The 27,779-nt window shown below is 45.7% G+C and overlaps 1 protein-coding gene across 3 annotated transcripts in view; it reads right to left on the reverse strand.

Moving 5' to 3' along the window:
• Positions 1-21,989: 21,989 nt before the first annotated feature.
• The window catches only part of SNCB (synuclein beta), a 100,569-nt gene continuing 94,779 nt past the window's right edge, over positions 21,990-27,779 (reverse strand). For all 3 annotated transcript variants that reach the window (XM_068272823.1, XM_068272822.1, XM_068272821.1), the window contains one exon: positions 21,990-22,877. In XM_068272823.1, coding sequence (XP_068128924.1) covers positions 22,845-22,877 — 33 coding nt within the window. In that variant the 3' untranslated portion in view covers positions 21,990-22,844. The remainder of the gene's footprint in view (positions 22,878-27,779) is intronic.

Raw genomic sequence — 27,779 nt, forward strand, 5'->3', positions numbered from 1 at the left:
CGTTTCGCGGGCACAGCCCACTTCTTCAGGCAATAAGCAGGGGATAAACAACAGCAATTCAGTTATAGCGACAGAGGTGCTCTGCTTGCTATAACTGAATTGCTGTTGTTTATCCCCTGCTTATTGCCTGAAGAAGTGGGCTGTGCCCGCGAAACGCGTTGCATCTTTGGGGTATTTTCAATAAATGTGTATATCTATACATTTACAGTCCTTGGTGTCTGCTTTAACGGAGGCGAGTCCACCACTTCCTCCCAGCAATTTTTTAAAAATTTTATGTACTTTTATCCTTCTGGCGCCTCTGTTCACCTACCAATATATCATCAAAGATGAGCTTGTGGGGCCTTTTCGGGTTGAGGGTGGAGTCAAGCTCAACTCCCAGTCCTACTGCCAGTTTCTGGAAGACACCTTCTTCAAGCAGTGGTACAGGAAGAAGTCTGCATCCTTCAAGAAAAACATGAATTTCATGCAGGACAATGCTCCATCACACGCGTCCAAGTACTCCACAGCGTGGATGGCAAGAAAGGGTATAAAAGAAGAAAAACTAATGACATGGCCTCCTTGTTCACCTGATCTGAACCCCATTGAGAACCTGTGGTCCATCATAAAATATGAGATTTACAAGGAGGGAAAACAGTACACCTCTGAACAGTGTCTGGGAGGCTGTGGTTGCTGCTGCACGCAATGTTAATGGTGAACAGATCAAATCACTGACAGTATCCATGGATGGCAGGCTTTTGAGTGTCCTTGCAAAGAAAGGTGGCTATATTGGTCACTGATTTGTTTTTGTTTTGTTTTTGAATGTCAGAAATGTATATTTGTGAATATTGAGATGTTATATTGGTTTCACTGGTAAAAATAAATAATTGAAATGGGGATATATTTGTCTTTTGTTAAGTTGCCTAATAATTATGCACAGTAATAGTCACCTGCACACACAGATATCCCCCTAAAATAGCTAAAACTAAAAACAAACTAAAAACTACTTTCAAAAATATTCAGCTTTTATATTAATGAGTTTTTTGGGTTCATTGAGAACATGGTTGTTCAATAATAAAATTATTCCTCAAAAATACAACTTGCCTAATAATTCTGCACTCCCTCCCTGTAGAAGAAATCCATTTTATTTTAAATGAAGTGTGCCAGAGTTCATCTGCGTTTTAGCACTGGGGGTAAGTTTGGGACACCTGGGGGGATGTTCACTAGTTAGTGTGAGGTATGGGTAGTGAGGAAGTTAGTGTTAGGCATACTTGTGTGTTTAGTGATAGGTATAGGTAGTGGAGGTGAGAGTAAGTGTTGGGAAGGTGGCAGTAGAATATTGGCAGCATTACTGTTATATATTGTACTATCTGTATTACCCAGCATTCCCATTTTCTTGCAGCTTACCCACACTATGCCCATGATCACCGCACTATGCTATTGAAATTTATTTTTTCTACCTTACTTTCATTAAAACAAAAATATTGAACAGACTGTCATGTGAGCCCATAGATATTTTACACTTTCACAATCAGCATATTGAAATTCTCGTTTCAGCCTTACTTCCATATAAACATTTCTACTGCCGATTTGAATATTATCGGTAGATATTAACTGTCTAACAATCTTTAAGGACGCTGTTTGTTTGTATATTGATACGTATCCATAGTTCCAGCGTTTAATTCACAAAGTCAATATAAATACTCAACTTTCTAGGAAAACGTACTCAGTGGAACAAATTTCTAAAGCCAGTATTTTATCACAAACTGTTAGTAAAAAAATGAATCTGAGTGAAATTTGATAAATATCATGTATATTACTGATAGCGATAATTACCGATGTAGTGCCTTTATTTTGTGCATGCCTCAATCTCTTAGCAAACAATGTAGTAGATAAGGAGCACCAATGGATGAGGTGGCGTGCTGGACCCCTGCCCTAGTACCTCAAAGGGCACACAGTACAGTCCACAAAGATGGGTCAGCACCACCAAAATGAATTATAGCTCTTTTATTTAAAAGGCAGCAATTACAGACTGCTGTTTCAGGCTCTGTGGCCCTTTAATCTCCTCAATCTCAATCTCTTAGGCAACATTGCAGGGCCAAGACAAGATATTTTTGAAAAAAGCCACAACAGACTACAGTTGAACAAAACATACAAAGAAAACAACTTACATGTGTCCAGAAAGCAAGATCCAAAATGCATCCCTAGAGAAAAGTGGCTGGAACATGCAGTTCATTCCCTTATACCCTTGTTAGCCACACTTTAGTCCTGAAGTGCTGGTTTATAGCATGCCTATAGCTTTACATTTTACATTCATTTAGTCCATTCTGCAGACAGCTGTTTCAGGCTAGGTTCATCCTACTTGTGGACTTGTGGCATGCGTGGCAACCTGCATGTAATTTCCCACACACCATGAGCATACATCTATGCCACAATGCATGTACTGCTACAAAATAACTCATGGTTGTGAAGGAGATAACACGCAAGGGTGCAGAAAAATGTATACGTTTTTTCCTGCACACAGAAATTCCATTGAATGTGAACGAGCCCATTGACTAACATGGGCTGTCACATCTGATGCAGTTTGCATGCTGGGAAATCCTTCAGGCTGTGATGTCCAGCACCAGTTCAAGGTATATATTTGTGTGGCTTTGTATGTGTACATCTTGTGGAAGTGACAGGACATGCCACTCATTTCATATTAGGTCCACTTGAATTTATGGAAAACCAGAACCACCGGGATTTTGGTATTGATCAATATGAACCTTAAAAGTCCTGTACTGGAATAACTGGTATATGCAGTTTAACACTTTCACATGTCTAAAAAAAATCCCCTAAATGCCCATAGTGGCTCATTGCTGGACAGTAGGCACAGCCATGCAGATCATTCCTTTATGTTCATCATGAGAGCCAAGCAAGGATTCAGAACTGCTGGTTTATAGCATTCCTGCAGCATTATGGGCCTTGCTGTTTAGACATCTACCTTTTAGTGGCAGGAATACCCATCATTTACAGTCACAGGTTCAGAAAAGTGGAATAGAAAGTATAGGAAGATGATACTTAAAGAGACTCAGAGATGAGTCTCACTACATTTTTTTTACTTACCCTGGGCTTCCTCCAGCCCTCAAGCATGGCTGTGTCCCTCACCCTCCTCCTACTATGTTCCAATTTTGTTCTACAGCCCCTTTGTGGCTTGAACCGGCCCTGGACATGTCACTAACTGACTTTCAGATGTTCTCAGAATCTAATCCTTTTTATTACTTTACTTCTCATGTGGATTTTCTTGTACTGGTAATAACAAATGCATAGAAATGGCTAAAGTGAAATTAATAGTGCCTAGGCAACAAACAACCTATGGTCATGGCAGCCGGTGGCATTCGGGGTCAGATGTAACAGTCAGTCAGGATAGGTGGTGTTCAGATAGAGTCAATGCAATTAAAAAAGTACAGGGTGGGCTGTACCCAAATGTATAACAGCACAGAATAACAGAATACAGAAAACAATGTAGTGTTATTACAACCTGTAGCAGGAAATTTTGGACAATTTATGGACAATTTGGGCGCCTCGTAGGTACTAATGTAAATTCTGTTATTACAGCGCCCAAAGCAAAAATTTGGCGCACGATAAATATTGTTTTCAACATTAGAACATTAAAGTTTTTTAAATATGTTATTGTTTTAAAACTTGCAACGTTATAGTTTTTGTAATATTATTTTGTTTGTATGTGTCAAATAGATATCGTTTGTATGTACAAATTTTACGCTTGTAAGGGTGTTTGAGCATGGGGGAACGGTTAGGGCTAGGCGTCAGGAAGTGTGTTTGTGTGGGAGGAGGGGGTGCACCACCAGGAGGGTCTTAGGTTTAGGCACCACCAGGGGGGTCTTAGGGTGAAGCACCCCAAGGGGGGGGGGACGTAGGGTCTTAGGGTTAGGCACCAGTAATATTTTCTTCTGTTTTATTATTGCTACTAACAATTTTCATTAGGCAATATTATTATGATAATATACACCATCTACACTTTAAAAACAAAAATTATCAGTAGATATCAACAATATTTTTATTAACTAAATAGATATTAACAATATTTTTATTAACAAAAACCCTATGCTTATAACCAGTATAGTAATAATAATAACAGATTATAATAATATTAATAATAATAATCACAGATTATCAGGTTTACTATGAAGTAGATCTTTTGGAAGCAGGAAATTTGGGTGCCTGGGGCTAAGGGACGATTTTGGCTCCCCATAGGGGCTAATGCAAATATCGTTAATATGGCACCCAAATCAGAAATTTGGGCGCGCAACGATAAATATCGTTTTCAAAATTAGAACATTTAAGTTTTGAAATATGTTATTATTTTAAAACTTGTAAAGTTATAGTCTTTGCAATATTATTTCGTTTGTATGTACAGATTTTCTGTTATCAAATATTTTATCATTTGTATGTACACATTTTATGCTTTTAAAGGTGCTTGTGCAGCGGGTGATTGCTAGGGTTAGGCATCAAGAAGTGAGTTTGTGCAGGGGGAGCGGTTAGGGTTAGGCACCATGGGGGGGGGGGGGTTAGGCTTAGGCACCACTGGGGGGGGTCTTAGTGTTAGGCATCACCGGGAGGTCTTAGGGTTAGACACAACCAGGGGGGTCTTAGGGTTAGGCACCACCAGGAAGGTCTTAGGGTTAGGCACCACCAGGGAGGTCTTAGGGTTAGGCATCGGTAGTGGAGGGTTCTGTGTGAGAGTAGCATTAGGTTAAGCTGTAGTAAAATATCAGTAAGATTTTCTACTGTTTTATTATCGTTATTAAAGGGAATGTCCGGGCTTGCTAAGAATGTCCAGGCTCGATACGTCTGTGCGAGTGCCATTATCAATCAAGTCTACGTTGTCCGGAGTGTACTGCGCAGGTGCAAAACTGCTGCACCTTCGCAGTACACTCCGAACAACGTGGACTTGATTGACTGCGGCACTCATGCAGGCGCAGTAGAGGACGGCCTCCTAAGGTTGGCCTCGGCAGCGGAGGGGACCGGAAGCCAGCGGCTGGGAGCGGAGCTGCGGCGTGGGACATAGCGGCTGCCAGGGGCTGGAGGAAACCCTGGGTAAGTAGATCTTTTTTGTTCAGCGAGCCTGGACATTCCCTTTAACAATTTTCATTCAGCAAGATTAGGACAATAATATACATCATATACACTTTAACTTCTTCCGGACCAACGCAGTACAAATCTACGTCGGGCAGGGGGCGCTTCGGTTCTGACTGGACGTAAGCTCTATGTCCCATTCACCGCGTGTCCCCGCCATTCCTGCCCCTCTCGCTGCTTTCTCCCCGCCGCAATTTGCTTGCCCTGCCGCCTCTATGACGGCAGAGCACTGTGAGCCGGGCAGGAGCCGTTTTCATTGGCTCCTGGCCCTGTCATTACTGTAAGCCGTTCTCATTGGCTTACATTGAGTGACAGGGTCAGGAGCCAATGAAAGCGGCTCCTGACAGGCGCACAGTGCTCTGTCATAGAGACGGCAGAGAGAACAGCCTGCGGCGGGGACAGAGCAGGGTGACCGGCGAGAGCGGCGGATTTTTGCTAGTGTACCAGCAGCCTCTGGTCCTTAAGGGGGGCAGAGGCTGCTGGTACCGAAGTGGTTAAAAACAATATTGGTAGATACTAACAATATATTTATTAACGAAACCTGCACCAATTTTTCCTTGCGCCATCTTTTCATGCACGCTGTAATTTGGGCCCCAGCGGCTGCCTGGTAAAATGGGGGCTTCATTGATTGCAATGGTAGTGCAGTTTTGTGTGATCCATTAATAACAGCAACAGAAGGTAGTGCAGATGTCGGTAAGGAACTGGCAGGGATGTAGGTTAGTGTTAGGAGGAGTAGGTAGAGGGTAGGTTAGTATCAGAAGAGAGCAGGAGCGCCTATAGGCCAAGGCAGTACAGGCCATTGCCTGGAGTACCATTGGTACCATATTGCTGGATTAAGCCCCGTCCTGTACTATCCCCACCCCATGGGTGTTCTATTACTTGCTTCTGCTGCATCTATTTAGCGTAAGTTGCAGGCAGCTGCCACCTCTGTGCCTTGTGCATCCTTCTTTCCCCCTTTGTGCCTCCTTCTGTCCCTTTTGTGACTCCTTCAGTCCCTTGTGCCATGGCTGACCCCCCTTTACAGTGGCGTAGCTAAGAAGCTGTAGGCCCCGGTGTAAGTTTAGCATTGGAGCCCCCCAAGCACTCTATACATAACAATTCATACGGTGCACCAAAACCAATCAAGGACAACCATAGTGTCAGAGGTGCACAAAGGGGATGGGAAACTGTGTGTTAATGATCACTGCTATTCAAATCAACTATAGAAGTAAACATTATCAGCACAGAACCAATAAAGAGCTAATACTGTTTTTGAGGGGTGGGCCCCTCGGGGCCCCTCTAGCCCAAGAGCCCCGATGCAGTGGCTACCTCTGCACCCTCTATTGCTACGCCACTGCCTGTTTATCCTTCTGTCTCCCTTTGTGCCTGCTTCTGTCTCCATGTTTCTCCTTCTGTCTCTCTGTGCCACCTCTGCCTCCTTCTGTGTAGTGTTGGGCGAACACCTAGATGTTCGGGTTCGCGAACGTTCGCCGAACATCGCCGCGAACTTTCGTGCTTTGTAAAGCTTCCTTACATGCTAAATACCCCAAATTAGCAGGGTATGTGCACCTTGGGAGTGGGTACAAGAGGAAAAAAAAATATTTGAAAAAGAGCTTATAGTTTTTGAGAAAATTGATTGTAAAGTTTCAAAGGAAAAACTGTCTTTTAAATGTGGAAAATGTCATGTTTCTTTGCACAGGTAACATGCTTTTTTTCGCCATGCAGTCATAAATGTAATACAGAGAAGAGGTTCCAGGAAAAGGGACCGGTAACGCTAACCCAGCACCAGCAGCAGCACACGTGATGGAACAGGAGGAGGGTGGCGCAGTAGGAGAAGGCCACGCTTTGAGACACAACATCCCAGGCCTTGCATGAGGACAAGAAGCGTGCAGATAGCATGCTTTGTACCGCCATGCAGTCATAAATGTAATAAAGATAAGTGGTTCAATAAACAGGGACCACGCGGCAACGCTAACCCAGCAGCAGCAGACGTGATGGAACAGGAGCAGGCGCAGGAGGAGAAGGCCATGCTTTTTGAGACACAACAACCCAGGCCTTGCATGAGGACAAAAAGCGTGCGGATATAGCAGCAATGCTTTTTGCCGCCATGCAGTCATAAATGTAATACAGATGAGAGGTTCAATAAACAGGGACCGGAAACGTTAAACCATCCCAGATGTTCATTGGTCATGTTACTTGGTTGGGGTCCTGGAGTGTTGCGTAGTCGTTTCCAATCCAGGATTGATTCATTTTAATTTGAGTCAGACGGTCTGCATTTTCTGTGGAGAGGCGGATACGCTGATCTGTGACGATGCCTCCAGCAGCACTGAAACAGCGTTCCGACATAACGCTGGCTGCTGGGCAAGTCAGCACCTCTATTGCGTACATTGCCAGTTCGTGCCAGGTGTCTAGCTTCGATACCCAATAGTTGAAGGGTGCAGATGGATTGTTCGACACAGCATCTGACATGTAGTCCTTGACCATCTTCTCCAGGCGATCGGTGTTGGAGGTGGATCTGCACCCTTGCTGTTCAGTGGGCTGCTGCTGCATGGGTGTCAGAAAATTTTCCCACTCCAAGGACACTGCCGATACCATTCCCTTTTGGGCACTAGCTGCGGCTTGCGTTGTTTGCTGCCCTCCTGGTCGTCCTGGGTTTGCGGAAGTCAGTCTGTCGGCGTACAACTGGCTAGAGGAGGGGGAGGATGTCAATCTCCTCTCTAAAGTCTCCACAAGGGCCTGCTGGTATTCTTCCATTTTGTCCTGTCTGACTCTTTCTTCAAGCAGCTTTGGAACATTGTGTTTGTACCGTGGATCCAGAAGGGTATAAACCCAGTAATTGGTGTTGTCCAGAATGCGCACAATGCGTGGGTCGCGTTCAATGCAGTCTAGCATGAATTGAGCCATGTGTGCCAGAGTCCTACCAGAATCCTCATCATCCTCTTGTGAGCGTTGTGATAGTTGTTGTGATGCATCATAGTCGTCACCTTCCTCCTGGTCTGCTTCTGCTGACCATTCGCGCTGAATTGTGGAAGTCCAACGTGCACCGCTCTGGCCCTCGTCAGTGGTGGCATGAAATTCCTGCTCCAACTCCAGCTGTTCCTGCTCCTCTTCTTCGTCATAGCTGCTGGGGCCAGCGTTTCCTGAGGCGGATGGCCTGATGTTGGTACCATCACGCTGATCGTTTTCTCCTTCAGATTCCCCCAGTTGCATCATGACAGCTGTTTCCTTGATTTTCAACATTGACCTCTTCAGTAAACACAGCAGTGGTATGGTAATGCTGACTGAAGAGTTGTCACTGCTCACAAGCAACGTGGATTGCTCAAAATTTTGGAGGACTTGGCAGAGGTCCAACATGTTGGCCCAATCGGATCCACAGAAGCTTGGCAGCTGTCCGGATGCGCCTCGGTACTGCGCCGTCATGTACTGGACCACTGCACTCTTCTGCTCACAATAGCGGGCTAGCATGTGCAGCGTAGAATTCCAGCGCGTAGGGACATCACACAGCAAGCGATGGTGGGGGAGATTGAAGCGCTCCTGCATCTTGGCGAGTGCCCCCGAAGCAGTACTGGAATTTCTACAATGTTTGGCCACTCGACGCACCTTCAACAGAAGATCGGCCACGCCTGGGTATGTCCTCAGGAACCGCTGAACTACTAGGTTCATCACGTGCGCCAGGCAAGGGATGTGTGTCAGCTTAGCCAACCTTAAAGCGTGAATGAGATTACTCCCATTATCACACACAACCATGCCCGGTTTCAGGTCCAGCGGTGCCAGCCACAAATCCGTCTGTTCCTTTATTCCCCTCCAAATTTCCTACCCTGTGTGCTGCTTATCCCCAAGGCAGATCAGCTTCAGCAACGCTTGCTGATGCATGCCAACAGCTGTGCTGCACTGCTTCCACGATCCTACTGCTGCTGGTGCTGGGTTAGCGTTTCCGGATGAGGTACAGCTTTGAGATGCGTTGGAGGAGAAGGAGTCAGAGAGGTAGGTGCTGCTGTTGTTATCCAGTGGGAGGGACGGCGGTGCAGCTGTTTGCGGCGTGGGCAACACCCGCGCCGTAGCAGGTGAGGAATCGCTGCCAGGCTCCACAAGGTTCACCCAGTGCGCGGTAAGGGAGATGTATCGACCCTGGCTGAACGCACTCGTCCAGGTGTCAGTGGTGAGGTGAACCTTGCAGGCAACGGCATTCTTCAAGTTTAGGGTTATTTTGCTGACCACGTGCTCATGCAACTCAGGCACTGCAGAGCGCGCAAAGTGGTAGCGGCTGGGAACCACGTAACATGGGATGGCCACTGACATCATGCCCTTGAAGCTGTTTGTCTCCACCACTCGATATGGCAGCATTTCGCAGGCCAGAAGCTTGGCTATGCTGGCTGTTACTGCCACGGCCCGGGGGTCATTTGCTGGCAATTTCCTCTTGCGCTCAAACATCTCCGACACAGACAACTGAACCGTAGCGCTGCACACGGAAGGGCTGTTGGTTGTTGTGTTTGATGAACACTGGGAGACCTCAAGAGCACTACTCCGGAAAGTGACAGTGTCAGCGTCGTCTGATGTTTGTGAATGTTGTGAACCACGCAATGGCTGGGCTACTGCTGCTGCTGAGGCGGGTCTGGTGGTGAGTCTGGTGAACCCAAGGGAGGCAGTGTTGCTGGTACCCTGTCCTGCCGCATTTGCCTACAGAGTGGGATGTTTGGATAGCATGTGGCGGCTCATGCTGGTGGTGGAGAGGTTGTTAATACTTTTCCCCCTGCTCAGGCGGGTCTTGCACACCTTGCAAATCGCCATGGTAACATCCTCAGTGCAGTCTTCACAGAAAGCCCAGACTTTGGAGCACCTGCCTTGCTGGCGATTTCTGTTTGCTCCTCTTTTGCCTCTCACTTGAACTTCCACGCATGTGGTGCCTGAAATTGCGCGCCGCCTACCTTGTGGCACAAGGCGAACTCGTGCAGCAGTGGGTTCTTCAACAGACTCATCTGTGCTGCTGCTACGACGGCGATGTTCTTGTTCACAAACAAAATCTGGGTCTATGTCCACATTGTCCATACCCTCCTCTTCCATCTCCTCAAACTCGTCATATGTCATTGTGGGGGGCCGCCGCCGTGGAGTAGAGCTCCCCAGAACAACCTCTGCGCAGCTCACTCCAACGTCATCTTCCAGAGCTTCTCGGCCGACCTCCTGCAATTGCAACCCCTCCTGCCCAACTTGCTCTGGGATTTGGGTTTCAAAGTCCTCGGACTCGCCTTGTATTTCAGTGCCCGGTGCATTTCCCGCAGTTAATGGTTGTGAATCCGGGCACAACATTTCTGGCTGTTCCTCCATTGACCTTTCAAAGGTGGAAGTTTGTTGGCCTGGGAATAGCTCCTGCGAATACCCCATTGTGTCCTAAGGTAATTCATCGGACTGGTTATCTGGCAGTTGTGTGCGTGGTGTCGCTGCCGGTTGTGTCAGCTTTGTGCCCACTGGCTCCTTGTAACTGGCTGAGGACTCGGACCTCGTGCGTGATGTGCTGGTGCTGCTTAACCCACTGCTGGACGCTTGAGAGGTCATCCAAGTAATTATCTGGTCCTGTTCTTTTGGATTTGTGAGGGTTGTTGTCCTGGACAACATGGGCGGTATTGAGTGGGTTTTCTTGGGTGCTCCCCTGTGGCCTGTACGTGAACCGTCAGGGAAAACACCTCTTCCCTTGCCCCTCCCTCTTTCATCGGATTTCTTCCTCATTTCACTTATCCTTAAAGTACACGCTGACTGGCAGCAGTACAGTGGCAGTACAGAAATGCTATACAGTGGTGGGTGAGCGGTGTACCACTATTGCCAGCAGCGACACAGAGCACAATGCTATACAGTGGCGGGTGAGCGGTGTACTACTGATCCCAGCAGACACAGAGTGGCAGTAAACAATGCTATATAGTCTGGCTGAGCGGTGTACACAGAGTGGCAGTACACACAATGCTATTTAGTCTGGCTGAGCGGTGTACACAGAGTGGCAGTACACACAATGCTATATAGTGTGGCTGAGCCGTGTACACAGAGTGGCAGTACACACAATGCTATATAGTGTGGCTGAGCCATGTACACAGAGTGGCAGTACACACAATGCTATATAGTCTGGCTGAGCGGTGTACAGAGTGGCAGTAAACAATGCTATATAGTGTGGCTGAGCCGTGTACACAGAGTGGCAGTAAACAATGCTATATAGTCTGGCTGAGCGGTGTACACAGAGTGGCAGTACACACAATGCTATATAGTCTGGCTGAGCGGTGTACACAGAGTGGCAGTACACACAATGCTATATAGTCTGGCTGAGCGGTGTACAGAGAGTGGCAGTAAACAATGCTATATAGTCTGGCTGAGCGGTGTACACAGAGTGGCAGTACACACAATGCTATATAGTCTGGCTGAGCGGTGTACACAGAGTGGCAGTAAACAACGCTATATAGTCTGGCTGAGCGGTGTACACAGAGTGGCAGTACACACAATGCTATATAGTCTGGCTGAGCGGTGTACACAGAGTGGCAGTACACACAATGCTATATAGTCTGGCTGAGCGGTGTAGAGTGGCAGTAAACAATGCTATATAGTGTGGCTGAGCCGTGTACACAGAGTGGCAGTAAACAAACTATATAGTCTGGCTGAGCGGTGTACACAGAGTGGCAGTACACACAATGCTATATAGTCTGGCTGAGCGGTGTACACAGAGTGGCAGTACACACAATGCTATATAGTCTGGCTGAGCGGTGTACACAGAGTGGCAGTACACACAATGCTATATAGTCTGGCTGAGCGGTGTACACAGAGTGGCAGTACACACAATGCTATATAGTCTGGCTGAGCGGTGTACACAGAGTGGCAGTAAACAATGCTATATAGTCTGGCTGAGCGGTGTACACAGAGTGGCAGTACACACAATGCTATATAGTCTGGCTGAGCGGTGTACACAGAGTGGCAGTACACACAATGCTATATAGTCTGGCTGAGCGGTGTACACAGAGTGGCAGTAAACAATGCTATATAGTCTGGCTGAGCGGTGTACACAGAGTGGCAGTACAAACAATGCTATATAGTCTGGCTGAGCCGTGTACACAGAGTGGCAGTACACACAATGCTATATAGTCTGGCTGAGCGGTGTACACAGAGTGGCAGTACACACAATGCTATTTAGTCTGGCTGAGCGGTGTACACAGAGTGGCAGTACACACAATGCTATATAGTGTGGCTGAGCCGTGTACACAGAGTGGCAGTACACACAATGCTATATAGTGTGGCTGAGCCGTGTACACAGAGTGGCAGTACACACAATGCTATATAGTCTGGCTGAGCGGTGTACACAGAGTGGCAGTAAACAATGCTATATAGTGTGGCTGAGCCGTGTACACAGAGTGGCAGTAAACAATGCTATATAGTCTGGCTGAGCGGTGTACACAGAGTGGCAGTACACACAATGCTATATAGTCTGGCTGAGCGGTGTACACAGAGTGGCAGTAAACAACGCTATATAGTCTGGCTGAGCGGTGTACACAGAGTGGCAGTACACACAATGCTATATAGTCTGGCTGAGCGGTGTACACAGAGTGGCAGTACACACAATGCTATATAGTCTGGCTGAGCGGTGTAGAGTGGCAGTAAACAATGCTATATAGTGTGGCTGAGCCGTGTACACAGAGTGGCAGTAAACAAACTATATAGTCTGGCTGAGCGGTGTACACAGAGTGGCAGTACACACAATGCTATATAGTCTGGCTGAGCGGTGTACACAGAGTGGCAGTACACACAATGCTATATAGTCTGGCTGAGCGGTGTACACAGAGTGGCAGTACACACAATGCTATATAGTCTGGCTGAGCGGTGTACACAGAGTGGCAGTAAACAATGCTATATAGTCTGGCTGAGCGGTGTACACAGAGTGGCAGTACACACAATGCTATATAGTCTGGCTGAGCGGTGTACACAGAGTGGCAGTACACACAATGCTATATAGTCTGGCTGAGCGGTGTACACAGAGTGGCAGTAAACAATGCTATATAGTGTGGCTGAGCCGTGTACACAGAGTGGCAGTAAACAATGCTATATAGTCTGGCTGAGCGGTGTACACAGAGTGGCAGTACACACAATGCTATATAGTCTGGCTGAGCGGTGTACACAGAGTGGCAGTACACACAATGCTATATAGTCTGGCTGAGCGGTGTACACAGAGTGGCAGTAAACAATGCTATATGGTGTGGCTGAGCCGTGTACACAGAGTGGCAGTAAACAATGCTATATAGTCTGGCTGAGCGGTGTACACAGAGTGGCAGTAAACAACGCTATATAGTCTGGCTGAGCGGTGTACACAGAGTGGCAGTAAACAATGCTATATAGTGTGGCTGAGCCGTGTACACAGAGTGGCAGTAAACAAACTATATAGTCTGGCTGAGCGGTGTACACAGAGTGGCAGTACACACAATGCTATATAGTCTGGCTGAGTGGTGTACACAGAGTGGCAGTACACACAATGCTATATAGTCTGGCTGAGCGGTGTACGCAGAGTGGCAGTACACACAATGCTATATAGTCTGGCTGAGCGGTGTACACAGAGTGGCAGTAAACAATGCTATATAGTCTGGCTGAGCGGTGTACACAGAGTGGCAGTACACACAATGCTATATAGTCTGGCTGAGCGGTGTACACAGAGTGGCAGTACACACAATGCTATATAGTCTGGCTGAGCCGTGTACACAGAGTGGCAGTAAACAATGCTATATAGTCTGGCTGAGCGAGGTACACAGTGGCAGTACACACAATGCTATATAGTCTGGCTGAGCGGTGTACACAGAGTGGCAGTACACACAATGCTATATAGTCTGGCTGAGCGGTGTACACAGAGTGGCAGTACACACAATGCTATATAGTCTGGCTGAGCGGTGTACACAGAGTGGCAGTAAACAATGCTATATAGTCTGGCTGAGCGGTGTACACAGAGTGGCAGTACACACAATGCTATATAGTCTGGCTGAGCCGTGTACACAGAGTGGCAGTAAACAATGCTATATATAGTGTGGCTGAGCGAGGTACACAGTGGCAGTAAACAATGCTATATATAGTGTGGCTGAGCGAGCGGTGTACTACTGTTCCCAGCAGCGACACACAATGACTGGGGGGGACCCTGGCTAGCGTGGCTGGAGAGCGAACTACCCTGCCTGCCTACCCAAAGCTAAACCCACAGAGAAATGGCGGAGATATGACGTGGTTCGGGTATTTATTTACCCGAACCACGTGACCGTTCGGCCAATCAGAGCGCGTTCGGGTCCGAACCACGTGACCAGTTCGGCCAATCACAGCGCTAGCCGAACGTTCGGGGAACGTTCGGCCATGCGCTCTTAGTTCGGCCGTGCGGCCGAACGGTTTGGCCGAGCACCATCAGGTGTTCGGCCGAACTCGAACATCACCCGAACAGGGTGATGTTCTGCAGAACCCGAACAGTGGTGAACACTGTTCGCCCAACACTACTTCTGTGCCGCTTTGTGCCTCCTTCTATCAACCTATGCCTCCTTATGTCCCCTTTGCCTTTATTTGTCTTCTTGTGCTACCTCTGCCCCCCTGTTCCTCCTTCAGTCTCACTCTGCCTCCTTCTGTCTTCCTGTGCCCCCTTCTGTCTCCCTTTGTGCCTCCTTCTGTCTCCATGTGCCTCTTCAGTCCCCATGTGCCACCTCTGTCCCCTGCACCTTCCTCTGTCCCCCTGCGCCTCCTTCTGTGCCCCTTTGTGCCTTTTTCTGTCTCCCTGTGGCTCTGTCTGACCCCCTCTGCCTCCTTCTGGCTCTCTGTGCCTCCTTACACCCCCCTCTGCCATCTTCTGTCCCCCTTTTGTGCCTCCTTCTGTACCACTTTGTGCATACTTCTGTCCCCCATTGTGCCTCCTTCTGTCCCCTTTGTGCCTCCTTCTGTCCTCTGTGTGCCTCCTTCAGTTCCCCTGTGCATCCTTCTTTTCCCCTGTGCCTCCTTTTTGTAATTTCTGGTGAAATAATGCCGCATTACAATTATTTTCTGGTTAAAAATTGCAGATTTATGATTATTTTCTGGTGAAAGACTGCTGCTTTATGATTATTTTCTAATGAAACCCTGCCGCATTACGATTATTTTCATGGGGGGCACCAAGGGGCAGGGGGGCACCACAGGTTTTCTTGCCTTGAGTGACAAAATGGCTAGAGGCGCCCCTGGAAGAGGGTTAGGTAAAGTGACAGTAGAATATTGATAAAAATTGAAGATAGATATTCTTCTATTGTTATTACCCTATGCCCATATCAGTAATTTTACCAATATTCTAATAGCGGTTTTACCCGGCACCCAAATTACTGTGGTGCCTTTATCCTAAGTACACAGTTTACTAATCATGCAGTAAGTGGAGCAGGGTTAAGTGCGGTGCATAGTAATCTATGTTTTAGTAAGGTAGATTAAGATCTTTGCTTTTTTGCAATGCACAGTTTTCTTTTTAATGAATAAGCCTGTAGCTACTAAGGCAGTGCAAAACAAATCATTTTAATTAGGATATGTCCAAATGCTTTGAATTTTAAGTGTTACGGATCCAACAGAGATACAATATGCTTGAACATGCATGAGATGTAGTTCCCATAATTTCCAGCAGATGTCCCAGGTATATAGCTAAGAAAAGAAACTTGCTGTAAAAATTGAGAAAAGCAAGTGACAAAGCCAAGCTGGATGACAGAGGACATGTGGCTTTCAACTGGAGAGGAGATGACAAGCAGCAGTAATCATGTTACCCATGTTCACAGGCTGATTATGCGGAGGAAATGTGTCAAACCTGTTTGGAAAAACAAACCAAAGATATCTAAAACTGGAAATATGTATTCAAACTCAAAGCAATTAATAATCCAACCTTCACCCAGTCAAGTGGTTTTTTTTTTAATTTTCTGTGCTTGGATTAGTTTAATTGGTAAATAATTGGTAAGGCTAATCTTAGGCAAGTGCAAGGTAATGTTTATTGTCTGGGCTGGTTCACAGTGTTTAGCAGCACGCTGGACTAAATAAAGAGGAAATATGGATACTTTCCTCGTCTATGGCAAGTAGAGGGCAGGCTTTAAAGAGAATCTGTATTGTTAAAATCGCACAAAAGTAAACACACACCAGTGCATTAGGGGACATCTCCTATTTCCCTCTGTCACAATTTCACTGCTCCCCGCCACATTAAAAGTAGTCAAAAACCATTTTAAAAAGTTTGTTTATAAACAAAATAGCCACCAAAACAGGAAGTAGGTTGATGTACAGTATGTCCACACATAGAAAATACATCCATACACAAGCAGGCTGCATACAGCCTTCCTTTTGAATCTCAAGAGATAATTTGTGTGTTTACCTTCTTCCCCCTGCAGCTCTCATCCACTGAATACTAGTGACAGGCTGATTGTTTCTTCCTGCAGACAGCTCTGCCCTGTCTGTAATTCCTCAGTATGTGTCAGCCAGCTCCTTTCACAGCCTAACAGAGGAGGATTTTTATCCAGCTCTCTTCTCTCACTGATATCAGAGAGCAGAGACGCTGCTGGCTTATGTAAATAACACACACTGGAGTGTGCATAGAGGGGGCCTGGAGGGGGTCGTGCATAACAGATCAGCACGGAAGAGTTGGCAGCCTTCCAGACACAGGACGACAAGTCCGACAGGGGAAAGATACATTGATTTATTACAGAGAAGGTGATAGTAGAAAGTGCTGCAGTAAGCCAGAGCACATTAGAATACGTTTAGGAACTTGTAGGATGGTAGAAAAAAGGATGACATTTTTGTTACAGAGTCTCTTTAAAGTAAACCCAAGACAAACCTTTGCTCACTACCTAGCTAGAGAGAGGCCTCTGGATCCTCCAGATGCTTCACTTGTCCTCCTTGCTCCTATCGCCGCTGTCCGGGATCCAATCATGGCCGTGCTGTAGCATTAAGCCACTCGTGCATGCGCAGGTGCAGAAAGGCCGCAATCCTGCATGAAGAGGAGCATGGTCGTGTTCAGAAATCCAACAAGCTCTTGGCGAATTTTCATTCAGGGTTCCGTCCTCGGTAAACAGCGGGAACCAAGAAGATATGGGAAGCCACTGCAGGATAGAGAGGCTTCCCTCTTCTTAGGTAAGTATGTAGATTTTTTTTTAAATTTTATTCACCTTGGGTGCACTTTAATATCTCATTACGGTGCTGTTCCCTCCAGATACAGGGCTCTGTGAATAATCACCAATGCAGGGGCATAACAATAGACCCTGCGAAGGATGCCCAGAAGCCGCAGGGGGCCCCAAGGGGGAAGAAGTTTATTTTCCCTGACCCGAGACACTGACAACTGAAGGCACAGAGAGAAAAAATGCCCTGCTCTCGGCACAATTGTTCTAATGACTGCATCTCTGCAGCCACTGATAAGGAATCATACAAAGTTTTGTAGACAGTCTATATTCAGTGTGCAGCAGGGTCTCTGTACTGTAGTGATGCTGGAGGAGTCTGCAGAGCCAGTTCTCTCCATCAGAGGTGGACAGAGGGGGCCTGATTCACAAAGCGGTGCTAACAGTTAGCACGCTGGTGAAAAGCCCTTTATCACGCCTAAACTCAGTTTAGGCATGATAAGTTTAGGTGTGATAAGTTTAGGTGTGATAAGTTTAGGCATGATAAGTTTAGGTGTGATAAGTTTAGGCATGATAAGTTTAAGCACCAACTGCGTTAGCACCGCAGTGCACAGCTGATCAAAAGTTTTGCGCTAGCAAAGTCTGGTGCACTTTGCATAGAGTTTAATGGCGCTGCTTTGCGTGCGGGACTTTGCACGCTATCTACACTTATCTAAACTTATCACGCCTAAACTTATCACACCTAAACTTATCACACCTAAACTTATCATACCTAAACTGGCTTTTCACCAGCATGGTGCAATGGTTATCACGCCTAAAGTCTTTTAGGCATGCTAACTGGGTTAGCTCCGCTTTGTGAATCGAGCCCCGGGAGTGTAATAGGCTGAGGCTGGGAGCACACTCCTCTGTCAGTTTTCTGTATGTGTTTTCTGCACACCATGGGCTCGATTCACAAAGCGGTGCTAACCCAGTTAGCACGCCTAAAAGACTTTAGGCATGATAACCATTGCACCATGCTGGTGAAAAGCCAGTTTAGGCGTGATAAGTTTAGGCGTGATAAGTTTAGGTGTGATAAGTTTAGGCATGCTAAGTTTAGATAAGTTTAGATCGCTTGCAAAGTCCCGCACGCAAAGCAGCGCCATTCAACTTTATACAAAGTGCACCAGTCTTTGCTAGCGTAAAACTTTTGATCAGCTGTGCACTGCGGTGCTAACGCAGTTGGCGCTTAAACTTATCATGCCTAAACTTATCACACCTAAACTTATCATGCCTAAACTTATCACACCTAAACTTATCACACCTAAACTTATCATGCCTAAACTGAGTTTAGGCATGATAAAGGGCTTTTCACCAGCGTGCTAACTGTTAGCACCGCTTTGTGAATCAGGCCCCATGGGCCTGATTCACAAAGCGGTGCTAACAGTTAGCACCCTGGTAAAAAGCCCTTTATCACGCCTAAACTCTGTTTAGGCATGATAAGTTTAGGTGTGATAAGTTTAGGTGTGATAAGTTTTTAGGCGTGATAAGTTTAAGCACCAACTGGGTTAGCACCGCAGTGCACAGCTGATCAAAAGTTTTGCGCTAGCAAAGTCTGGTGCACTTTGCATAGAGTTTAATGGCGCTGCTTTGCGTGCGGGACTTTGCATGCGATCTAAACTTATCTAAACTTAGCATGCCTAAACTTATCATGCCTAAACTTATCATGCCTAAACTGAGTTTAGGCATGATAAAAATGGTTATCACGCCTAAAGTCTCTAACTGGGTTAGCACCGCTTTGTGAATCGAGCCCCATGTGTGTCTGTATGCATGGACCCATGATATGAGTTTTGCTTTCTTTTAATGGAAGTGGATGTGTTTGAATAAAGTGCGCCATTCCACTGTGTTTAACTAAGCCCTAACTCCTCCAACTCAAATGTTTTTGCTGATGGTCATTGTCCCTACCATTGAGCACTAGATGTCTGCAGGCCTTCACAGAGTGTGGCATTACAATAGACAGCGCTGCAGAACTTTTTCTCCTTTGACGTTAAAGATAGTGTCAGCAAGGAACTCAGTATTGCAAACAGTTGTAACATAAGATAAGGTCAGTGGAATCCACCTGATTTGAATGATACTGACCTAGTTCGAAATATAGCTTTAGAGCAGCGAGAGACATGTTTTCAATTGCCGGGTAGCTTGATCCATAGTGGTGTATTCATAATAAAATGGAGAACATAAAATGATTGACAGTTTTTTGTCCTCCACATTTGAAATTCTGATTGCCACTTTTATACCATATTCATAAAAACGGGAACATGGAACATATTTTGATGAACAGCGAACATATTTTGTTCGCTGTTTATCAGGAATTCAAAATAGTGTATTGGCGCACTACAATACCCCAAATGTGTAATCAGAATCTCCATTGACTGGAGGACCATTACTTCTCCTGGCAGCTGCTGACAAGCAGTTCCATATGAGTAAAATGGCAAACACCGTAAAAGTGCAATCATGATGATAAGTGGCAAGCTTTTCAGCTGATCTCTACTTTCGGAAGAGTGGCAACTGGCAACCACCAAAGTGTGATATTCTAATGATGGTGCCTTTTTTACAGTTTATCCTTTTATAAATAAGCCCCATAACCTTCTTACATTTGCACTGGGCTCTTTCACATGTTCACTGTACTCAGCACCATTGCTAGCACTATGCTGCCTGAATGCAGTGGTGTATCGGGGCCGGCTTTAGATTTCACAGCACCCTGAGAAAAGCTAGACCTTGATTGCCCCCCCCCCCCCCCTCTCCCGATTATGACCCTTAAATCAGGTAATTAAATGATACCAATGAATGAGTGAATATCAAACACGGGAATATTCATTAAATAGATAGATGGGAAAGTAGAGGTCTTACTAAGGTTGCTGGGGGAAGAGAGGGGACTTAGTAAAGGTGCAGAGGGTGGATAAGGAGAGAGAGGGGCTTACTAAGGGTGTTTGAAGAGCAGATGAAAAAGTTGCGGCCAAAAATGGTCCCAATTGTTATTTATCGGTATATGTGGGCACAATTGTTATTAAGCGTACTATTCAGCGGGCAATTACATTAAAATGTATCATATTAATGGGGATTGTTAAGGGGTTGTTAAGGTTAGGCACCACTAGGGAGGGTCTAAGGGTTAGGCACCACTAGGGGGGGGGGTTCTTAGGGTTAGGTACCACCTGGGGGGTGGTCTTAGTGTTAGTCACCACCAGGGGGGTCTTAGGGTTAGGCACCACCATGGTGATTTTAGGGTTAGGCACCACCAAGGGGGTCTTAGGGTTAGGCACGCCAGGGGGGTCTTAGGGTTAGGCACCACCAGAGGAGGGTTCTGTGTGAGAGTAGGGAGAGGTTAGGTTATAATTAAGTTCAACATTATCGATAACCTTACAGATAAAGTAATACTGCAATTAAATAGTTATTTACCATTTTTGTTATTTAATGTTGCATTTAAATTGTTATTTACCGATATAGCTAGTAATATCGTTATTTAACGTCGCGTCTAAATTAGCTTGCAACTTTTTCAAATGTATGCGGTGTTGGAGGGGGAGAAGGGCTTAGTGAGGGTGCATGGGGGAGAGAGGGGCTTACTAAGGGTGCTGAAGGGTGGATGGGGGAAGTGTGGGGCTTACTGAGGGTGTTGGATGGAGAGAAGGGCTTAGTGAGGCTGCTGGGAGGAGAGAGATGCTTAGTGAGGGTGCTGGGGGAGGGAGAGAGAGGCTTACTGAGGGTGCTGGGGGGAGAGAAAGGTTTACTAAGGGCTGGATGGGGAGAGAGGGGTTTTACTGAGAGTGCTAAGGAGGGGTGGATAGAGGGGAAGAGAGAAGACTATTGAAGGCGCTGGGGGTGTATGGGGAGAGAGAGGCTTACTGAGAGTGCTGGAAGTGGATGTTGGGAGAGGGGCTTATTGAGGGGTGGGTGGGGGAGACGGGAGCTTACTAAGAGTGCTGGGGTGTGGATGGGGAAAGATGTGGGCTTATTGAGGGTACTGGGGAGAGAGGGATTTAGTGATGGTGCTGAGGGGTTGAAGAGAGGGGCTTACTGGGTGTGTTGGGGGAGAGAGGGGCTTACTTATGGGTGGAGAGAGGGCTTACTGTGAGTGCTGGGGGTGGATGGGGAGAGAGGGTGCTGGGGCTAGAGAGGGGCTTATTAATAATGCTGGGAGGAAGATGGGGATAGTGGAAGGCTTACTGAGGGCCCGGGGGGGAGGGGCTTAGTGAGGGTGCTTAGGGGGGAAAGGTAGAAGAGAGAGGCTTAGTAAGGGTGCTGGGGGGGAGAGTGGCTTACTGACGAGTTGAGAAGGGGGCTTACTGAGGGTGCTGAGCGTGGATGGAGAGAGAGGCTTGCTGAGAGAATGGAGGGAATGCAAGGAAGGGAGAAGGAGAGAGAAGGAGAAAGTTATTGAGAGTTGGTGGGGAGAGGGGGAAAAGGCAGAACGATGGAGGGCAGTGAGAAGGAAGTAACTTACCACTCAGATCCTCCTCTCTGCATGGCTGCAAGGTCTTTATTTGGTGCATCATCTCATCCTCTCCCTCTTTGTTCCCTGCTGTGTTAGAGGGAGAGAATCAGGCTACACACACAGGCATGTATATGCCTGTGGGGGCCGAGCCTCGTGGTTTGGGGTGAAGCTTCGCTGCAGCCCCAAATTCCAATAACCCCAATTCGAACATCAGCATTATTAATAAATCTTGCCCTTTGCATTTTTATAAGACCTTCCCCCTCTACATTTCTGCTCGACTGCACCAATCTAGAGAAAATATCAATTCAACAATCCTCTTTTGGTTAATTCTTTTTTTTTTTTATTCCTTTTGCAAAATTATTTGGAACACAATGACATTGAAAAGATTCTGTATGGAATATCACAGATTTGTTTTTTCTTTATCTGCTTTACAGAACAGTCACAAATAATTAAACCATTTATATATTTTTCGATATGTGTGAATATATGTATAAAAAAAAACAACCAACAAAATAAATGTCACATTAGAACACAGAATAAACTATGTCAAAGGTCAGTCATCCACACCTACATTTTTTTTCTTTTTTTGTGCGTTTCTCCCTCAGTGGCTACACAACTTGGAAAACATCATGCGGCCAAGAGGGAGTAAACATTTATGGGCGTTCCCGCCGTCTCTTTATAAAAAGTAAAACATGCTTTATTTAGGTCAGCAGACGCAGAAGATTACCCGCAGGTTTGGTCGCAGAGTGTTGCAGGCCCCTCTGCCACCGAACAAGCATACACACCGAAACAAAAAGAAGTTTACAAAATAATCATATGAGAGACAAAATCCACCAAAAAACCCCCGGGAATTATTGTCTGGGAGGGAAACAGAAATAATTACCCGGGGGCACTAAGACTGCCAAGACAAGTACAATGCATTCATGGGTTCATACATTACAAAGGGCTTTTTTTTTGAAAGTTTAAACACCGGTTTTTGTTTGGACTAATGACTCAACGCTAAGGATTACCATACATGAAATCACTTCACATGAGGCTCTCTGGAGGTGGAGTGAAGGAAGAGCTCACTTCTTGGGAGAAGAGGGGGGTGCACTTCACACTCCTCTCGGGAAGGGGAGGGCTAGAAGAGAAGGGAGGTTCATTATTATCCTTATTATAGCTATTTTTGTGCTGATGCTGCTGGTGGCTGGGTTCAAGTGGGAGGGATGTTATGCTTCCGGCTCGTATTCCTGGTAGTCATCCTGCAAAGAGATAGCAAGTAATAATCAGTGGTAGCACAACTTAGAATCGCATGGGTTCTTTGATTATAGACGTTAAAGAGGAACTGTAGTGAAAACAATATAATGAATTAAATTGCTTATTTTTTACAATATCCATTTATAAATCATTTAGTCAGTTGTTTCCATTGTAAAAATCCTTCCTTACCCAGATGTACACTCTGACAGTCCTACCACAAAAAAGGATTGCCCCAGAGCTCCAACCACTGACAGTTGTAGCACCAGGGAGTCAACCAGTATACACCCGGATCCCACAGGGGTGTGCAGTCAGAAGCAAAGAGTAGAAAAAGCTGGAGCTACATCTGGGTTTTGCAATATTAGCTTAATTTATTAGTGGTAATATAGCCACAGAAAACACGTTTCGGCACACAGGCCTTTGTCAAATACATGTGTCAAGTGCATTTGTCAAAGGCCTGTGTTCCGAAACATTGTGCTTTTTGTGGCTGTGTTACCACTAATAAATTAAGCTAATATTGCAAAACCCAGGTGGAGCTCCAGCTTCTTCTACTCTTTAACATGTTTAGTCCTGTCAGGTGCATCGCTGTGGAATATTTGTATACTCAGTAATCCGATGCCAGTGCAAGTAATACCTATTCTTCCCAAATGCTTTGGGGGGGATTCTGCATAGATTAACAGTCCAGGCAAAGCATCACTGGAAGCGGTGGGGCTACATTCCAATACACAGCATATAGTATGTATTTCTGATGGTGAAACCAGGATAATTCATGTAAAAGTGGGTATCCTAAATAATTTACTGCATTTTTCTTTTTTGTCACTATGGTGCCTCTTTAATATGTTATTTCAAATTTAGGAAAACTTAGTGTGTGATGCAGGAGGAAACCTATACAAAAATGGGGAGCGCATACAACTACCATGCAGATAGTGTCATGGTCCAGATTTGAACTTAGGACCGTATCGCTGCAAGGCAAGAGTGCTATCCACTCCATGTATTCATGTTTTGCACCTCCTTAACATTTTGGGGATCATTTAGCTTAATTATGGGTAATATTGTTATTTTTGGTGGCCCTCTGCATATTGATATTTAACCCTCCTGGCGGTCTATTAAAAACCGCCAGGGGGCAGCAGAGCAGTTTTCTTTTTCTTTTAAATCATGTAGCGAGCCCAGGGCTCGCTACATGATAGCCGCTGTGCAGCGGCATCCCCCCGCCCTCTTCGATCGCCTCCGGCGATCTCCGATCAGGAAATCCCGTTCAAAGAAGGGGGTTTCCTGGAGGGCTTCCCCTGTCGCCATGGCGACGGGCGGCATGACGTCACCGACGTCATCGACGTAGTGACGTCATTGGGAGTCCCGATCTACCCCTCAGCGCTGCCTGGCACTGATCAGCCAGGCAGCGCACAGGGTCTGGGGGGGGGGCAGGTGGCTCAGCGCGGCAAGCGGCGGCGGCTAATCGGCGCGGAGCGGTGGCTAGTCGGCGCGGAGCAGCGGCGATCAGAGTGCACGCTCTGAGTGCAAAGTGCTAGCTGCGTGTTGCAAAAAAAAAGTATGCAAATCGGCCCAGCAGGCCTGAGAAATCCTCCTGCGCGGCATAGCCCGTGCTCAGCACGGGCTTACCGCCAGGGAGGTTAAGAGTCACTGTAAATATTGTCGTTTGGGACCACTTTCACTATTATTTTAGGGACATGCATATTGTTCTTTGGGGTAAGAGCCCTTTTCCATTGGCGAAGTGATGCAAATGTGGCTACCTCACCGCATCGCATCACTTCCGCTTGCATTCGCGTCACTTCCGCATCTCCTTATGTGGAAGTGAATGGAGGAGACGGGATGCCGATGCGGGCAGAATATGCAGCATGCTGCAGATTCTCAGATCGCTCCACACCGCTCCGCATAAACAGCACGCAAATGGAAACTATTCCATTGCCATGCATTGGTTTCAGTTCGCCGTCGGTGCAATGCGGCTTTGTAGCTGCACCGCACTGTGTGTAGTGGAAATACGCCCTAAACTCTGCATTTTGTTATTTGGTGACATTCTGTTTATTTATGTTGGGGAAGGGGGGTGGGGGTCATTCTGCCAAATTAAGATGTGTGGTAGGAGACACTAATTATGTTGTTTTTCTTTGGCGTTTGCCTGTCGTTCAATACCTGCCAGTTGGTATTATGTGCATATTGTTAGCATAAGTCTGTCATTTGGTAATGTCTACATTGATGTCTACATTGATAAATGTTTGCCGTTAGTATTATTTCAGTTTCATTTGAATTTACCTGAATGTAGAATTGATTTTTTGTTATTGTGCTGAAGTGATTTTAAAGGATAACTGAAGTGAGAAGAAATTGGAGGCTGCCATATTTATTCCTGTTTAAATAATACCAGTTGCCTGGCAGCCCTGCTAATCTATTTGGTTGCAGTAGAGCCTGAATAACCTCAAAAGCAAGCATGCAGCTAATCTTGTCAGGTCTCACAGCAATCTCAGAAACATCAGATCTGCAGCATGCTTGTTCAAGGTCTATGTCTAAAAGTATTAGAGGCATAGGATCAGCAGAATAGCCAGGCAACTGGTATTGCTTAACAGGAAATAAATATGGCAGCCTCCATATCCCGCTCTCTTCAGTTGTCCTTTAAGTTACAGTATACCCATTATTTGGCCAACAAACCTTTCTGACTAAACACCCATTTTGCTGCAGAATGTAGCTGTACACTGAATGGAATATAATGATTGTACATGTGCTATGGTCTATGGTTTATTTCATATGGGACATATTTTACAGGCTAGATATCCTAGGCATGGTCTACCTAGGGGCAGGCAGAAAAAGTGTTTAGTTTCCCCAGGTCAGCCCCCAGCAGCCTGAAGAACAGTCAACTGGCCCTTGATCTGAAAAGTCAGAGGAAGATGGTTTTTTTGTTTGTTTCCTTTTTTGGGGGGGCGAGGCCTATGTACAGAGTTTGAAGTTGTTGACAAGAAAAGATTTAATGAAATCATGAGAATTCACACCCAGTTAATTTTGTAACCAAATGCAATATACGCCCATATAATCTGACTCTTGAGCAAGGACAAACTGACATTGTGGATGAAAAATATTGGCAAACAATTTCATCCAAATTAGTCAGATCTTTCCCAATATTTGGAAATGTGTCTGAGGAGAAGCTCAGTGATTGTGTATAAAGATCATGCTCTGCCCATTCTCGAGTTAATTATGAGCTTATTATCCGATATATCATTAAAAGTGATAAACTTGAGTTTTGCATAGTCGTAATTTTGCATCGAAATCATAATGCAAAATTTCTGGCAATTTTCGTTAATAAAAACTTACCTTTAATTAATGATCCCATGCCAATATCCTTAGAAATGTAACATGCCAATATCCTCTAGATATCTTGTTTGAAAATCAACGCACTGAACTACTGGGGAACCCCAGCAAAAGCATCTATACATTTTCCACTGGGGTTTCCCTTTGGTATTTACACTGACCTATGAGATCTCTCCAAGGGATCCCATTAGTCAGTGTAAAAACCAATGGGCAACTCTGGCAGAAAGTTTAAGGATGCTTTATCCAGGGTTTGCCATTAGTATAGTGTGGTGAGCATCAGAGTTTGCAGTGTAGGAGTATAGGGGTTGGCAGCGGGTGTCAGGGGAGCTGTGCATGGTGGTGGTAGGTGCCAATTGGGATGCTCATGGTGTCAGTGGGGGTAGGGGAGGGAGTGGGTCCTGATGGCATTCACGTGGGACAGAGCTTACTATAGTAAATTTTAACAAATGTTTTAAGAAGTAACAGTTATTTATTTAGAATCCCACAGTTTCATTTTCTGTGTATCTGTGTAGCTAAAAAAGTTTATTTAATGTTATATTGTCTCATATAACTTACACAGACTTTCAGTGTCCCAGAAGCTAAAATATTTGAACTCTTGACCTTTTTTATCTATTCCCTGCACTTAGACACTGTTCTCTGGCAGGGTTTTATGGCTTTAACTCCTTATCAGTGATGGTTACGCTATCCTCTGACTGGGTCTTGACTGGAGAGAAACTGCCACTTGCATACCTTAATGTTATCTCTTTCAGGCACAAAAAGATTAAAAGGAGCACAGTCTAGTTATTTGTACACTTAGCACTGTCTAGGTCACTCTTTAAAATTTGTCATTCACTAAAGTTACACATTTGCATATTTATTCAGACAGGTCTTGTGGTTTGCCATAATAGCTTGACCCACCACCATGATGACCTGTCATAGAGGAAGGACCTACTGATAAAGATGCAGTTAGAGAGGTTGTAATAAGACATTTTCTGGGTGCAGTTCTTTTACAAATGTGTTGCTGATGTCATTATAGCAAAGGGAGGTTTCAATAACTTACTATTTTGTGTTCTTGATCAGTATTGCATTATAAATTCATTATGGATTTTCATTCCATTTTCAAGTGACGTCGTGTCAAAGCTGACATAGTGTCACTAAGTGAGGCTGTATTGCATACAAAGAACTACCCTTCCTAGAGTGCTTGTGTGTGTAAGAAAAACAAGGCTATATGGAGCGGTTTCCGGACACTTGGGGTACTGCCAGGGCTGCTCCCCTTGCTTGGGGGCGCGAGGAGGCCTACACAAAGCGTCCCTGTTGAGATGCAAAGTATTTTGTGTAGGCTAACTCTTGCAGGGAATAACAGGTTAGTTAGTTTAGGCATTGCAAACTCTGGCAAGTAGATGCAATTTGCATGTGTTTTGCATTTTAATTAGTCGAAAGACATTTCAGCAGCCTTTATAAACAGGTGCTTCTGGTCTGAGCACACACCTTCTTTGTTTCTCCATTACATAGCCTAGTACTATATGTACCACTGTTTATCTCATCATGTCACTTGTAGCTTCAGGTACACTTTAAACTGTACAGTGGGGATGAGGTCGCTACAAATAGGCATTTGAGAGGAA

This window comes from Hyperolius riggenbachi, chromosome 3, assembly GCF_040937935.1.
Source record: "Hyperolius riggenbachi isolate aHypRig1 chromosome 3, aHypRig1.pri, whole genome shotgun sequence".
NCBI lineage: Eukaryota > Metazoa > Chordata > Amphibia > Anura > Hyperoliidae > Hyperolius > Hyperolius riggenbachi.